This window comes from Stegostoma tigrinum, chromosome 18 (assembly GCF_030684315.1).
Source record: "Stegostoma tigrinum isolate sSteTig4 chromosome 18, sSteTig4.hap1, whole genome shotgun sequence".
Taxonomy (NCBI): domain Eukaryota; kingdom Metazoa; phylum Chordata; class Chondrichthyes; order Orectolobiformes; family Stegostomatidae; genus Stegostoma; species Stegostoma tigrinum.
Window position 1 is genome coordinate 2097210 of NC_081371.1, and position 12753 is coordinate 2109962.

General features: G+C 44.3%; 1 protein-coding gene across 3 annotated transcripts in view; it reads left to right on the top strand.

Moving 5' to 3' along the window:
• Positions 1–12753, top strand: part of LOC125460759 (prostaglandin F synthase 2-like) — a 36474-nt gene that overhangs the window by 14596 nt on the left and 9125 nt on the right. Inside the window, exons 3-5 of one of the 3 annotated variants that reach the window (XM_059652264.1) lie at positions 1454–1570; positions 8659–8712; positions 12629–12751. In XM_059652264.1, coding sequence (XP_059508247.1) covers positions 1454–1570; positions 8659–8712; positions 12629–12751 — 294 coding nt within the window. Of the gene's footprint in view, positions 1–1453; positions 1571–8631; positions 8713–12628; positions 12752–12753 lie in introns of all 3 variants that reach the window. The other 2 variants (XM_059652263.1, XM_059652265.1) reach the window with 2 other exon arrangements.

The window sequence follows — 12753 nt, forward strand, 5'->3', positions numbered from 1 at the left end:
GCAAAAGAAATTCAGATTCATTTAGGGCTCTTGTGGTGCAATGGTGGTGTCCCTATCTCTGAGCCAGGCGGCCTGGATTCAAGTGTTTCCTGCTCCACAGATGTGGACTAACATCTCTGAACAGGTTCAATACAAAGTGTTTGCAAAACTTGCTCTGGAAGAAGGATGGTGAATTGCTTGCCTAGAAAAGTGTTCAGCTGAATCTGCTTTTAGGCCAAACTATCTTAAACAGATTCATTCTGTTCAATATGTAACTTTCAAAGCAGAAAGCAAGTAATTCCTTGTGAGCTGAAACCCTGACTCCAGAGGGAGTTGGATCTGCCCTACACATGAGTGTAACCCCCACCCCTCCTCCTCTTTAACAATATTTGTTACTCATATAAAGCATAACTATCCTATGGACAGTCCAAATTGAGTATATCAGAGATAGTAGGAACTGCAGATGCTGGAGAATCTGAGATAACAAGATGTAGAGCTGGATGAACACAACAGGCCAAGCAGCATCAGAGGAGCAAGGAGGCTGACATTTCGGGCCTAGACCCTTTTTCAGAAATTTTTGAAGAAGGGTCTAGGCCCGAAACGTCAGCCCCCTTGCTCTTCTGATGCTGCTTGGCCTGCTGTGTTCATCCAGCTCTACATCTTGTTGTCCCAAGTTGAGTGTACTTCAGTTTTAGTAACGTAATGTTGGATCCATTCTTGAGACCCCCAGACAGCAGAATGAAATATGAGCACATTTGGTGAACAGGTTTACAATTATACTAACTGGGTTGGGAGATCAGACAATACAATCTATTAATGTACTAGCAATGGTATGAGAGCTTGGAAAACTTGAAAGGGTTCAGAAAAGATTTACAAGGATGTTGCCAGGGTTAGAGGACTTGAGCAATAAGGAGATGGTGAATAGGCTGGGATATTTTCCCTGGAGTGTTCGAGTTGGCAGGATGACATTGTAGAAGTTAATAAAACTGCGAGGGGCATGGATCGGGTTAATCCTCAAGGTCTTTTCCCCAGGGTGGGGGAGTCCAAAACTAGAGGGCGTAGGTTTAAAGTGAGAGGGGAAAGATTTAAGAGACCAAAGGCACAACATTTTCATGCACAAAGTTGTGCATTGGTGAAACAAACTGCCAGAGGAAGTAGTGGAAATTGATACCAATTTCACATTTAAAAGGCCTCTTAGAGGGGTATATGAATAGGAACGGTTTATATTGATATGGGTCTACTGCTGGGAAATGAGATTAAATGAATTTACGAAATCTGGTGGTTAAGGAAGAGTTGGACCGAAGGATCTGTTTCTGTGCTGTAAGTCTCTATGACTCTAACAGCCTAATCAGAGAATTTTAAAGTACAGAAGAAGGCCATGTACCAGCTCCCAAAAGATATTTTGAATAAAAACTGGCAATGCTGGGTGGTTTTTAGATACAACTAACAGCCCTTGTTATGTTTTGATTTATAGTTATGGATGTCCTACCTCTCTCCTGCTCTGGTCCAGAAAGGCCTGGAACTGACATTGAAAAGCCTGAAGCTGGATTACATTGATCTATTCCTTATCCACTGGCCTACAGGGTTAGAGGTAAAATAAAAATGAGCCTGTGGAAGGTGGAGCTTGTAATGCCAAGTGGGTGAGCAGACTTGTCTGTAGTGGTGTTAAACAATTGAGAATTATCAGTTTAGGTCCTCCATCTTCACTGATTTAGCTGAGCTTGATCGGGCCAAAAATCAAGGTTTACCAACTAACTTTGGAGTTCCTGTGTTTTGAATGGAAAGTTAACCAGTCATAATAGTTATCCAATAATCCTAGTGATCGCTTCACCTCTGTGGATCCCATGGTGGCTAGTTTCCAGGAATAGGATCCAAACATGGCCATCTGAAAATATATTTTGAGCCAAGGGTTGACTTGAATTTAAACACTTGATTTGTTTTTTTTTATTATAGACACAGATGTGATTAAAAATTTGCACAGGCCTGAAATATTGATCCAAAATTAGCAACCAGTCTTTGTTCAGAAAGTAATTACCACTTTGGTATTTGCAATCTTTCTTGTATTTCTTTGGCCTTTTAGAAGTGACTCTTTAAGAACTGACGTTTTCACTAATAGTTAATTAAGTTAGAGAACGGGGAGATTGTCACCACCATTTGCAGCCAGATATCAAGAGTACAGAATTATTCTGTCTTTCACCCTGAAGTAACATAAGCCTGTGGGTGAGAAAGTGCAATGGGTGTTTGTTAATTTTGTACATTTTTATACAAAATTTGAAGTAATTGTACAGTTATTTGTGTTCTATGTGCTTTTACCGAACATCTAAAATAAGTTGACAACAGAAACAATACCTGATTCCCAAAGTAACATGTTTAAAAATTATGAAGATATTCCTTCTAGAATCTCAGTCCACTATCATCTCTCCTGGCTCTGTCCCCATGTTCTCCAGAGGGTGTACACACTGCTGTCACGTGGGAAGGGTGGCCTCTGTTGGTCACCCTCACAATGCCAGTATGAGCAGAATACATGTCCCTGTGATTAATGTCCACTTCTTTGAAGCTCTGAAACATTTTTGCCCCTAAGTTTTTAAAAAATATTTAATCTTTCACCATTTCTACGAATGATTTAGACATTAATATAGGAAGTACAGTCGGTATGTTTGCAGATAACACTAAAATTGGTGAGTGTTGTGGACAATGACAAAGGTTATCTCAGAGTACAATGGGACAATGATCAGATGGGCCAGTGGACCAATGAGTGGCAGATGGAGCTTAATGTAGATAAATGTGAGGTGCTGCATTTTGGAACAGCAAATCAGGACAGGAGTTAAACACTTAATGGTAAGGTTGAGGGGAGTGTTGCTGAACAAAGGGACCCAGGGTTGAAGGTGCATAGTTCTTTTGAATGTGAGGTGGCACATAAATAGGATGGTAAAGAAGGTGTTTGGCATGATTGTCTGTCCATTGAGTATTGGAATGTCATGTCGAGGCTGGACAAGACATTGGTGAGGCCACTTCGAATACTACATTCAGTTCTGGTCTCCTTGCTATAGGAAGGATGTCAATAAAGTTGAAAGGGTTCAGGAAGGATTAACAAAGATGTTGCCAGGATTGGAGGCTTTGAGCTTGAGACAGAGGCGTAATAGGCCGGGGCTTTTTTCTTTGGATCTTTGGAGGCTGAGAGGGTGGGACTTTTTATAGGTGTTTATAAAATCATGAAGAGCATGGATAGGCTGAATAACCAAAGTCTTTTTCTTGAGGTAGTGGAGTCCAGAACTAAAGAGCTTACCTTTAAGGTGAGAGGGGAAAGATTTAAAAGGGACCTGACTTCTTCATGCTGAGGTTAGTGAGTATATGGAATGAGCTGCGAGAGGAAATGATGATGGCGGGCACAATTAGAACATTTAAAAGATGTCTAGATGGGTTAATGAAAAGGAAGGATTTAGAGGGATTGGGCCAAATGCTGGCAAATGGGACTAGATCATTTTGGGATATCTGGTTGTTGTGGACAAGTTGGACTGACGGCTCTGTTTCCGTGCAGTATAGCTACCAGGCTTTATGGGTGTAATTGCTCTTCAGCTCCCAGTATCTCCTGAACAGGGCTCAGTAAATGATCATGGAATTGGCCATTTAGCTGATGGTTTTCTGTCAACACCAAGATATTCCAGTATCGAGTTTTGAGAAGATTTGTAGCTCAGGCTGAGGTTCTGGATGTGAGTTTGCTCGCTGAGCTGGAAGGTTAGTTTTCAGACGTTTTGTCACCATTCTAGGTAACATCATCAGTGAGCCTCCGACGAAGCGCTGGTGTTATGTCCCACTTTCTATTTATCTGGTTAGGTTTCCTTGGGTTGGTGATGTCATTTCCTGTTCTTTTTCTCAGGGGATGGTAGATTAACTTGGAGCCAATGCGTTTGTTGATGGAGTTCCGGTTGGAATGCCATGCTTCTAGGAATTCTCGTACATGTCTCTGTTTGGCTCGTCCTAGGATGGATGTGTTGTCCCAATCAAAGTGGTGTCCTTCCTCATCTGTATGTAAGGATACGAGTGATAGTGGACATGTCGTTTTCTGGCTAGTTGATGTTCATGTATCCTGGTGGCTAGCTTCCTGCCAGTTTGTCCAATGTAGTGTTTGTCACAGTTCTTGCAAGGTATTTTGTAGATGACGTTCGTTTTATTTGTTGTCTGTATAGGGTCTTTTAAGTTCATTAGCTGCTGTTTTAGTGCGTTGGTGGGTTTGTGGGCTACCCTGATGCCAAGGGGTCCGAGTAGTCTGGCAGTCGTTTTGGAAATGTCTTTGATGTAGGGGAGAGTGGTTTATGGTTTCTGGGCCTGTTTTGTCTGTTTGTTTGGGTTTATTGCTGAGGAATCGGTGGACTGTGTTCATAGGGTACCCATTCTTTTTGAATACGCGGTATAGGTGATTTTTCTCTGCTCTGCGTAGTTCCTCTGTGCTGCAGTGTGTGGTGACTCGTTGGAATAATGTTCTAACGCAGCTTCGTTTGTGGGTGTTGGGATGGTTGCTCCTGTAGTTCAGTATTTGGTCCGTATGCGTTGTTTTCCTGTAGACGCTGGTTTGAAGTTCCCCATTGACTGTTCGCTCTACTGTGACATCTAGGAATGGCAGTTTGTTGTTGTTTTCCTCCTGTTTTGTGAATGTTATGCCAGTAAAGGGTATTATTGATGGTCTTGAAGGTTTCCTCTAATTTGTTTTGTTTAGTGATGACAAAGGTGTCATCCACATAGCGGACCCAAAGTTTGGGTTGGATGATTTGCAGAGCTGTTTGTTCGAGTCTCTGCATTACTGCCTCTGCTAAGAACCCTGATATTGGAGATCCCATGGGTGTACCGTTGGTTTGTCTGTAGGTTTTGTTATTGAAAGTGAAGTGGGTGGTGAGGCATAGGTCCACTAGCTTGATGATGTTGTCCTTGCTGATGAAGTTGGTGGTGTCTGGTGTATGTGTCTTCTGTTCTTCTAACGAACAAACGAAGCTGCATTAGAACATTATTCCAACGAGCCACCACACACTGCAGCACAAAGGAACTACGCAGAGCAGAGGAAAATCACCTATACAGCGTATTCAAAAAGAATGGGTACCCTATGAACACAGTCCGCTGATTTCTCAGCAACAAACCCAAACAAACAGACAAAACAGGCCCAGAAACCGTAACCACTCTCCCCTACATCAAAGACATTTCCGAAATGACTGCCAGACTACTCGGACCCCTTGGCATCAGGGTAGCCCACAAACCCACCAACACACTAAAACAGCATCTAATGAACTTAAAAGACCCTATACAGACAACAAATAAAACGAACGTCATCTACAAAATACCTTGCAAGAACTGTGACAAACACTACATTGGACAAACTGGCAGGAAGCTAGCCACCAGGATACATGAACATCAACTAGCCACAAAACGACATGACCCACTATCACTAGTATCCTTACATACAGATGAGGAAGGACACCACTTTGATTGGGACAACACATCGATCCTAGGACAGGCCAAACAGAGACATGCACGAGAATTCCTAGAAGCATGGCATTCCAACAGGAACTCCATCAACAAACACATTGACTTGGAGCCAATCTACCATCCCCTGAGAAAAAGAACAGGAAATGACATCACCAACCCAAGGAAACCTAACCAGATAAATAGGAAGCGGGACATAACACCAGCGCTTCGTTGGAGGCTCTCTGATGATGTTACCTAGAATGGTGACGAAATGTCTGAAAACTAACCTTCCAGCTCAGCGAGCAAACTCACATCCATATTCCAGTATAAAGCTACTATGAAGCACAAAGTGGATACTAATGGCCTCTTCTATTCCTGTTCTGAATTGTTTGGGAAGAGGGAGCTGGTGAGAGATATATCAGAGATGGGAAGGGGCGAGGGTCAAAATTTCAACCCTCCAGGATTTCAGGATCAATATTCAAGACAATGATGTAATACACCTTGGAAGAAAATCACTTGGATGTAAAAAAAAATTTGTTTCTTCTCTGTTTTAGTGAACATTTCTAATTCGCATATGTCAAAAATATCGAAAATGGAGAGTGGTCCAGGGCGGCTGTGATGCTGAAAGTTGGCATCATCCATTGAATCTTTGCCTTCCCATGCCAGGTCAGGAAACAGCATATTGTGAGGATGGGTGTGTTGGCCAGTTAATGGCTGGAGGACAGCAGCAGCTCTATGTGATCAAGCCTTCAGCAATACACCCAGAGAAGGCAAACCAATGACTGCTCTTTTCACCATTTTCCAAAGATTGCTTCTCCAATTTCAAAAGATGCAAAAAGTAATATGAAAATTTGTGGTTTAAAGTAGCTTGTAAAACAGTAGTTTCATAGTCTTAACATGCATTGCAGTAAAGCTGTCCACAGTAGCCTTTGTCCAGATATTCTGAAGCTCCCCTCATCAAGCTTTGTATCTGAATATCTCTGAACTTGTTTCCTGTAGACCAGCCCCCACCCCCAAACTGCACCTGAACAAATAGCAGCCAACTGTACTTTTCTGGAAACTGTAACCCTGGGGTTGATGGCAGAATTGAAGGAACATGAGCTTTAGAATTACAGTGTATGACAAAAAAGTGTCCCTGGAAATTAACTCCACAAATCTTTCTAAGCAAATTTAGGAGCAGTTCGAAGTCAACCACATTGGGCCTGGTATCTCATGTAGGCCTTCCCTGGATAAGAGAGACTGACTTTCCTAAAGGACGTTAATTAACTAGATCAATTTTAAGACAATAGATCGCAGTCATGAAACTATGACTGAGATTACTTTTCAATCCTAGATGTATTAACTAACTGTGTTTGAATTTCACCATCTCTAGTGATAGGATTTGAATTGTTATCCCCAGAGGATTAGTCTTTGGAATCACAAGACCTTACCACTGCACCAGTGTCTCTCACGGGTTGGGAGAGGAATAAACACCAGGCTACAGGTATTGACATGATGAACCAAATGGCCTACTTCTGCCGTAAATAGCACTGACTAATAATTCCACTGGTGTGATATCACACCAAGTCTGGGTGGAGAGTAACAGGATAATTTGACTATGATCATCTTTTCCACCGAGAGTCATCGATTGCCATCTCTTCCAGTCATGCTCTCCCATCAGAACTCAGGTCAGTGATACCGTCTCTGCCATCACTAAAAGTGCACACACCTCTTGTTGAAAATGGAACTTTATTGTCCTTCTTCATCTCAGTGCTGGGCAATATATCATTTGAGGCCACTAAGGGAAGCTTTTCTTCAAAGAGCCAGTTAAATTGCAGTTGATTCAAACCTACCTCCTTCTTTGACATCTCCAAGGTAATTTTGATCATCAGTCCCATCTTGTTTCTTTGATCCTTATTTTTGTCCTAACAATTGTCTGAAACAGTCCTAAGCAATTCTCTAATGTCATTCTTTGTGACCTCTTTATAGCCTTCAGAATTGATTCCATCATCCTCCTCAGTGCCTCTCGAGTGTATTCCAGCTGCATGATATTGTACTGGTTTGGTTCCATTCTTTGTCTATGTAATCATGGCCAAATGACCAGCTACGATGGCTTCTCTTCCTGCTGCCACACTATTACCATTTTAGGTCCATCAAGGATTGATTCTTTGCCCCCTCCTGTTTCTTGTTTTGTGTACTGACTTGCATGGTGTAAACTGAAGGCATCACATGAAGTCCTACTCACTCCTCTCTTGGTAAATCCTGCTCTGGGCTACGCCACTGTCTCTCCAATGGCTGTCACGCTACTTGTCCTGGAATAGAGAGAACATCCAATTAAATATTGGAAGGACTGAAGCCATGCAGTTCTCGCATCAAATTCCATTTCCATTTCATTTGGCTGTCATTTCCATCCCTAACAACAAGCTGTCCAATGTTGAGTGTAACATTGTTTTCTTTGATCCTGGTGTGAACATCTGATCCCACATTGTTATTTCATTATTATGACTGCTTATATCCACATCTATCACAGACCCTGACTCCAACCATTCCTCAGCTCAATTGCTGCTGGAAACTTCAACCACTTGCCTCGATAATTAGCTCTCCAGGCCTCTTGTCTTTCAAGCTCCCATCCAAATTGTGTTGTCCTTATTCTACCTCATTCAAAGTCTTGTCTCTGGGCAGTTAGGGATAGGCAATAATTGCTGGTCCAATGCCAACATGCCATGAGTGAATTTTAAAAACAATTAGCTCTTATGAATGAAATAAGGGACACTTTGTGGAAATGGTGCAGATGACTACAGAGCTGAGGGATGGGGTGCTGATGAGGAAGTTGAGGATGTGAGGGGTGTCTGGAGGTCTTTTAATGTGACTGAAATGTAGATGTTCTGTCCTGGAGTCACCACGCTGTCATTTCCTGCTCCAATCACTCCCCTGCGGCCAATGGCTCACCAAGAAAAAGTCTGAGGCGAGGAAGCAGCTAGGCTTAGTGTCCCTACTTCAGGCTGTCCTGAAAATAAAGGACAATGAGTCAACAGAAGGGGCAGGTCTTCAACATACGGAACAATTGTACTCGCTGACCTTTACTACCTCCCAGGCTGATAAAGAATGAAGTAGTCCATCGTTTAATAGTCCATTGTTTATATCATTTCTGTGTTTGTAATTCTGATTTTAGTGCAGCAAAGATGTTTTCTAAATGTGTTCTGGTGTGGTTTGTTGTAGCTAAGCGAAGGTGTGCTGTTTCCTCAGGATGCAAGTGGAAAGATTCTACTCAGCGATGTGGATTTCTGTGAAACCTGGGCGGTAGGTAATCGCTGTTAGTACTAAATCACGTGACAGTTGGGAATATCCATAATGTGAAAGACTACAAAGTAGAAATTAATCTTTAAATTTTGATTTACTTGTTCATGTGATGTTGGTGTCACTGAATGGGGCAGTATTTATTGCCTGTCCCTTTCAATGTTTCAGCTTTTGAAATTTCATCTTGGATGGCAAATATCATTTGTAAGTTTGCAAATATCACTCCGTTACTTACAAGGGAGTCTGAATTCAGGATGCCAAATTGCAGCAAGTTTTTAAAAGCTTTCAGACGAGAATTGAGGAGAGCCTTTCTCGTCCAGTGGGTGGTAGGCATACCAGCTGTACCAGCTCTTTGAGCAAACTCAGTTTGAAAATTACATAATAAAATGTGAGGCTGGATGAACACAGCAGGCCAAGCAGCATCTCAGGAGCACAAAAGCTGACGTTTCGGGCCTAGACCCTTCATCAGAGAGGGGGATGGGGGGAGGGAACTGGAATAAATAGGGAGAGAGGGGGAGGCGGACCGAAGATGGAGAGTAAAGAAGATAGGTGGAGAGAGTGTAGGTGGGGAGGTAGGGAGGGGATAGGTCAGTCCAGGGAAGACGGACAGGTCAAGGAGGTGGGATGAGGTTAGTAGGTAGTGGGGGGTGCGGCTAGGGGTGGGAGGAAGGGATGGGTGAGAGGAAGAACCGATTAGGGAGGCAGAGACAGGTTGGACTGGTTTTGGGATGCAGTGGGTGGAGGGGAAGAGCTGGGCTGGTTGTGTGGTGCAGTGGGGGGAGGGGACGAACTGGGCTGGTTGAGGGATGCAGTAGGGGAAGGGGAGATTTTGAAACTGGTGAAGTCCACATTGATATCATATGGCTGCAGGGTTCCCAGGCGGAATATGAGTTGCTGTTCCTGCAACCTTCGGGTGGCATCATTGTGGCAGTGCAGGAGGCCCATGATGGACATGTCATCAAGAGAATGGGAGGGGGAGTGGAAATGGTTTGCGACTGGGAGGTGCAGTTGTTTGTTGCGAACTGAGCGGAGGTGTTCTGCAAAGCGGTCCCCAAGCCTCCGCTTGGTTTCCCCAATGTAGAGGAAGCCGCACCGGGTACAGTGGATGCAGTATACCACATTGGCAGATGTGCAGGTGAACCTCTGCTTGATGTGGAATGTCATCTTGGGGCCTGGGATGGGGGTGAGGGAGGAGGTGTGGGGACAAGTGTAGCATTTCCTGCGGTTGCAGGGGAAGGTGCCGGGTGTGGTGGGGTTGGAGGGCAGTGTGGAGCGAAGTCATCAAGAGAATGGGAGGGGGAGTGGAAATGGTTTGCGACTGGGAGGTGCGTCATCAAGAGAATGGGAGGGGGAGTGGAAATGGTTTGCGACTGGGAGGTGCGACATCAAGAGAATGGGAGGGGGAGTGGAAATGGTTTGCGACTGGGAGGTGCGTCATCAAGAGAATGGGAGGGGGAGTGGAAATGGTTTGCGACTGGGAGGTGCGTCATCAAGAGAATGGGAGGGGGAGTGGAAATGGTTTGCGACTGGGAGGTGCAATCCTGCCACAATGATGCCACCCGAAGGTTGCAGGAACAGCAACTCATATTCCGCCTGGGAACCCTGCAGCCATATGGTATCAATGTGGACTTCACCAGTTTCAAAATCTCCCCTTCCCCTACTGCATCCCTCAACCAGCCCAGTTCGTCCCCTCCCCCCACTGCACCACACAACCAGCCCAGCTCTTCCCCCCCCCACCCACTGCATCCCAAAACCAGTCCAACCTGTCTCTGCCTCCCTAATCGGTTCTTCCTCTCACCCATCCCTTCCTCCCACCCCTAGCCGCACCCCCCACTACCTACTAACCTCATCCCACCTCCTTGACCTGTCCGTCTTCCCTGGACTGACCTATCCCCTCCCTACCTCCCCACCTACACTCTCTCCGCCTATCTTCTTTACTCTCCATCTTCGGTCCGCCTCCCCCTCTCTCCCTATTTATTCCAGTTCCCTCCCCCCATCCCCTTCTCTGATGAAGGGTCTAGGCCCGAAATGTCAGCTTTTGTGCTCCTGAGATGCTGCTTGGCCTGCTGTGTTCATCCAGCCTCACATTTTATTATCTTGGAATCTCCAGCATCTGCAGTTCCCATTATCTTTGAAAATTACATAAATGTTCATTGCCCGTCCTGACAACTGAATAAAATAAATCTGTCCTTATCCCATATCCAGGTGTTTAGCCTATGATTTCAAATTTATGACATTGAGTCAATAACTCTCATGCAACTTTATAAGACTTTGGTTAGTCCACGCTTAGCGTAATTGTTTTCAGTTGTGATCGCCCACATGACTGGGAGGATGTTTAGGCGTTGGAGAGGGTGCAGAAGACGCTTACCAGGTTGCTGCCTGGATTTGAGGGTATGAACTATAAGGAGAGGCTAGAAAATACTTCGGTTGTTTTCTCTGGAGTGGCAGAGGCTGACTGAAGATTTGATTAGATAAAATTACAAGCTACAAAGATAGGGTTGATGGTCAGAATCTTTAAGCCAGAGTTGAAATGCCTAAAACTAGGGGGCATCCATTTAGGGTGAGAGGGGAAAAGTTTAAAAGGGATGTGAGGTGTAAGTCTTTTTTTGCACAAGAGTGGTAGGAGTCTGGAACACACTGCCAGGAGCGGTAGTGGAAGTGTAGAATACCCACAGTGTTGAAGCAGGCCATTCAGCCCAACAAATCCACACTGATATTCTGAAGAGCATCGCAGCCAGATCCGCCCCAGTTGCTGCAGCCTTGCATTTCCCATGGTAAATCCACATAACCTACACATCCATGGTCACTGTGGGCAATTTTGCCTGGCCAATCCACCTAATTTGCACATCTTTGGACTGTGGGAGGAAACTGGAGCACCTGGAGGAAAGCCACGTAGACAGGAAGAAACTGCAAACTCCACACAGTAGCCTGAGGGTGGAATGGAACCGAAGTCCCTGACTGTGCTAACCACTGAACCACTGTGCCATGTTTACGATATTATACAATAGGAGTGTTTAAGGGACTTTTAGGTAAGCACATGAGAACCAAGTAATGGAGGGATATGGTGCAAGGGGAGGCAGAAGGGATTATTTTAATTTGGCATCACGTATGGAACAACATATTGGGCTAAATACAGCCATTACTGTGCTGTACCATTCTATGTTCTATGTATGGGAACGCTTTTTGCCCCCCTTTCTTCCTCTTTTTTTTAAAACTTCGTTACCATGAAGACTGTTTAGTTCAGCTCTTTGACTTGGACCAAAGATAAGTCTTGAACATCTCCTCACAGCTACAGTTCCTCACCACTGGAAATGTCCAGGTAACCTTTGACAGTGTGCCTTTTTCTCGGGTCTTCACCTCTTCTTTCATGCATTGTGCTGCTCAACGTGTAGTAGATGGGAGTCCTGAAGGTCCCATTGAAAGGAGTGAGTTGGTAGCTGAGTTGACAGATGATGCAGGAGGTATTGTAAACTAACAGGTAAACTCAAGGATGTGGGCCAAAGGCAGTGATATGGAGTTAGGCCACCCTCAGGGGAGTGTTGATTATTTGGAAGGTTGCAATAATATAGAAATGGCACACAGGGGGACGCACGCATTTGGCACACGAGGAGGACAGGAATGAGTGAATTTTATAGCACAGGAGGATACCATTTGAGTTATCCTCTGGTGAGGAAAAAGCTACCTTATCCGTTAGACTCCCTCACTTAGTCTCGCAATGCATATCCTTTCTAATTATCGATCAAAATTTCCCTTTGAAAGGTGTTGTTAAATCTCACAGTGGCATCTTTTCGCGTAGTTCATTCTAGACCCAAGAGCTATCTTTATACAAAAGAATTCACTCCCAAACCTTGGAACGCTTCTAACACGTGCACACACACACACTTGTCCGACATTGAGTTGTTCATTTTACCATTTATAGGTGATGGAATCCTGCAAAGATGCTGGTTTAGTGCGATCTATCGGAGTGTCCAACTTTAACCACAAACAGCTAGAAACATTGCTCAGGATGCCCAAGCTGAAATACAGGCCGGTGTGTAACCAGGT